Source organism: Anopheles bellator, chromosome 1 (assembly GCF_943735745.2).
Source record: "Anopheles bellator chromosome 1, idAnoBellAS_SP24_06.2, whole genome shotgun sequence".
In the NCBI taxonomy this organism is placed as follows: domain Eukaryota; kingdom Metazoa; phylum Arthropoda; class Insecta; order Diptera; family Culicidae; genus Anopheles; species Anopheles bellator.
Window position 1 is genome coordinate 34866448 of NC_071285.1, and position 3171 is coordinate 34869618.

Genomic DNA, 3171 nt, shown 5'->3' on the forward strand with positions numbered 1-3171 from the left:
ATTGTTTAGGGATGTTTCAACACGTGTTCCAGTCCAACTCCGGTTTAGAATGTGATCTAATCCCCACCGTGCCCGTAAAACTGTCCTATTATTTGAGAGTTTGACGGCATTTTTTCTTAAATTAAATGCTACGAACATATAGGATCAACATTTGTATTGGAACAAGATTAATCTTCTTTATTCACTAGATGTGGTGCAAGGCATTGTCTCTGTGGAGAACTGCTTTACAGTTCTATTTCGTACACACTAACCATAAACTTTCCCCAGTTTCTTTGTGATCGCGTTCTTCTTCGTTCCTGGTACCTTTTCTTTGCTGCTCGCCGTCTGTTTCGTCGATTTTCCAGCTTTACCCGCAGTCCCTTTACCGTTGGCAGTTGAAGTGCCTTGCTTTTGTTTGAGTTTTTTCATCATTTGCTTTAATTTCAACACTTCCGCTGTCTCGCGATCGGCACTACTCGCCGCGGGTTTACCGTTCACCGAGAACTTCTTCGACAATTTCTGTCCACTGTTGGACCCGATCTGACCCGAAGAGGCCGTCTGATCATCGGTTGGGACGGCTACCCTCTGGACGGTGGTGACACTGTCAGTGCTTTTCTGAAACTTTTTTTTCTTCTTTTTCGTAACGTTGGTTGGTTTCTGGAAAACTTTCACCACATGGTTCTTGTCCTCACGCTGCGCTTTCCGTTTTGCGACGACATCCTGATAGTACCAGTCCCGTTTGTCAATCTTTTTCGGCAACTTCATCTCCTCACTCTCAGTGGCTGCCGCCGTCTCCATGTCGGCACCGTTCGTCGCCTCGGCCTCAGCGGTATCGCCTGTCGGAATGGCGTCGGAAAATTTGTGTAACTTTGCCACGAAAAACCCGTCCATATTGTGGGTGTGGGGATAGAAGCGCCGTGTCAGTTTCATCGACGGATGATAGCGCTGCGCCCCGAACCTGGTAAGACCTTCGACCCCGAAATCTATTCCAGTCGACACAAGACGTACGTTGCGCATCTTCAGCGCAAAATCGATGACCCACTCGTTCTCCTGTGGCAGAACGGAGCAGGTGGAGTACACCAAGTACCCACCGCTGTTCGACTTGGCCGACAAACAATCGATGGCCGACAGGAGCAGACGTCGCTGCAAATTGTAGCACCGCTGGACATCAATCTCCGTTTTTGACGTTTTCACGCTCGGATCTTTCGCAATTACGCCCGATCCGGTGCAGGGTGCGTCGAGTAGCACACGATCGAAGCCTTTCATGGCGTCGCAGAACTTTATACCGTCCATGCACGTTACGATGGCATTCTGTACTCCGAGACGGTGAAAGTTTCCGAGTACCGCGTGCAACCGGTCCTTATTTGAATCGTTAACAATGAGCACACCCGTGTTCTTCATCATTGCTGCTATGTGGGAACTCTTTCCTCCCGGGGCAGCGCACATGTCTAGGATGCGTTCGTTTTCCTCCGGTGCCAACGCCAGCACGGGTAGCATGCTCGATCCTCCCTGCAGCATGTACTGTCCGGCCAGGTACTCCGGCGTTGCCCCTAGCGGAACCTGCGACGTGTACACCACCAGTCCATCTTTGGACCACTTTCCTATCGGATCCAAATTGATGCCACGGTTGATCAAGGCTTGCGCCAAATCGCGACGCCGTGCCTTAAGACTGTTCGTGCGGATCGTGATGGGGCGCTGCAACTCTGAAGCCTCCAAAAACTCTAGCAGCTCGTTCGGAGCGAACAGTTCCATGAGCAAGTTCATCAAGTACTCATTGTACGAGTAGTAAAGGCAGAGATCCTTTCGCAGCAGATCGATATACTCGCACCGTGAGCGGTCCGGATCGCGATTGGCCGTAAAGTCCGAGAGTACACCGATCACGTCCTTGATTCGCATATTCACGTCCTGTAAACTGCTTGTTTGGGCTACCTCCTCCTCTGTGGGAAACTCAAACCGTTCTCGATTGGCCGCGGCTTCCTGCATTTCTTGATCAGCCATCTTTTGCTCTAGTTCCATGCGCCGTTTTAGCTTCTTATTTGCCGCCTCTATCGGTAGCATATCCGAATCGTCGCCGTCCTCGTCATCGGTATCACCTTCTTCGTCGTCACTTTCATCGTCTTCGTCTTCTTCACTTCCCTCTTCTTCGTTGTCATCTTCCTGGTCGGAGTCATCCCCATCGTCATCGATCTCCTCACCGCTGTCTGAATCCTGCTCATCCGAATCGTCCTCATCCGACTCGGTCTGTTGAAGGAACTTTTTCATCTGACTCTTAGACGGTCGACCAGAACCAGCGCGCTTCTTTGGTTCTTTGTTCTCCATTTCGTCGTCACTGTCGAACAGGTTGCGAACCTTTTTCGAGGCGCCATTTTCGACCGTCTTGGTGGCGGTTACCGTCGGTGATTTGTTCTTCTCGCCCAACTGTTTGTACTTTTGCCGAGTTTTCTCAAGATCAAACAGCTCCGACGGATCCACCGTGCTGGGCACAACCGGATCTGCCTGGTTGGCGGCTTTCGTGTCCCTCTTTTGCTTGGTTACTTTCTGTACCAATTGCTTTTGCATTTCGCGTTTCTTGAGCCGTATCTTTTGGTTTCTGGACAGCTTTTTGTTATCTTCGCCGTCATCTAGCGGGTTGGAAAAAAAAGACCGGTTGGTTGTTGAAAAGACCGATGAGGTGTAGGATCGGGTAAATAAGAATCCCACAGGCTGATTGGATTACCTTTCATGAACTTGAACACGGGGTCGCCCTGTTTGCGTGCCTTTCTCCCAGGACCTTTCTTGGGTTTCTCAACGAAGTTTCCTTTACGACCCATTTCGTACAACCACTGAGTTTAAGAGGAACAAACGCAAAACCGATCCACTTTCTGTTTCAAACCGACCCGCATTTGCCGTGCACGCACAACACGAGGTTTGCGGCGTTGTGACAGCTAGATGTCAGGGCTGAATCGAAAGCTTCAACCACGGTGACTGCAAGCATGCAAGGCTGGAATAAATCGGAAACTGTAACTTTCGTTGTCCTGTTAACATCCACGTAACTCAACGCGTTATTTCTATGATATTTTATAGCTTTGCAGTAATTTTCGTAATCATGTCGTGATTTTTTATTTTAAACATTTTCCTAAAGAAACCAAAATGTGCATATGTATACCTTAAGCCCGCGTGTGATGACAGCAAAACACCCAAGAAAAACAAACA

The 3171-nt window shown here is 49.2% G+C and overlaps 1 protein-coding gene across 1 annotated transcript; it reads right to left on the reverse strand.

Moving 5' to 3' along the window:
* Positions 1-164: 164 nt before the first annotated feature.
* On the reverse strand, positions 165-2860 carry LOC131205693 (uncharacterized). Its single transcript, XM_058197903.1, has 2 exons — positions 2696-2860; positions 165-2600 (listed from the first exon to the last, which is right to left on the reverse strand). Exons 1-2 carry the CDS (start codon positions 2787-2789, stop codon positions 247-249), a joined length of 2448 nt encoding a protein of 815 aa, XP_058053886.1. The 5' UTR covers positions 2790-2860; the 3' UTR covers positions 165-246.
* Positions 2861-3171: the final 311 nt, after the last annotated feature.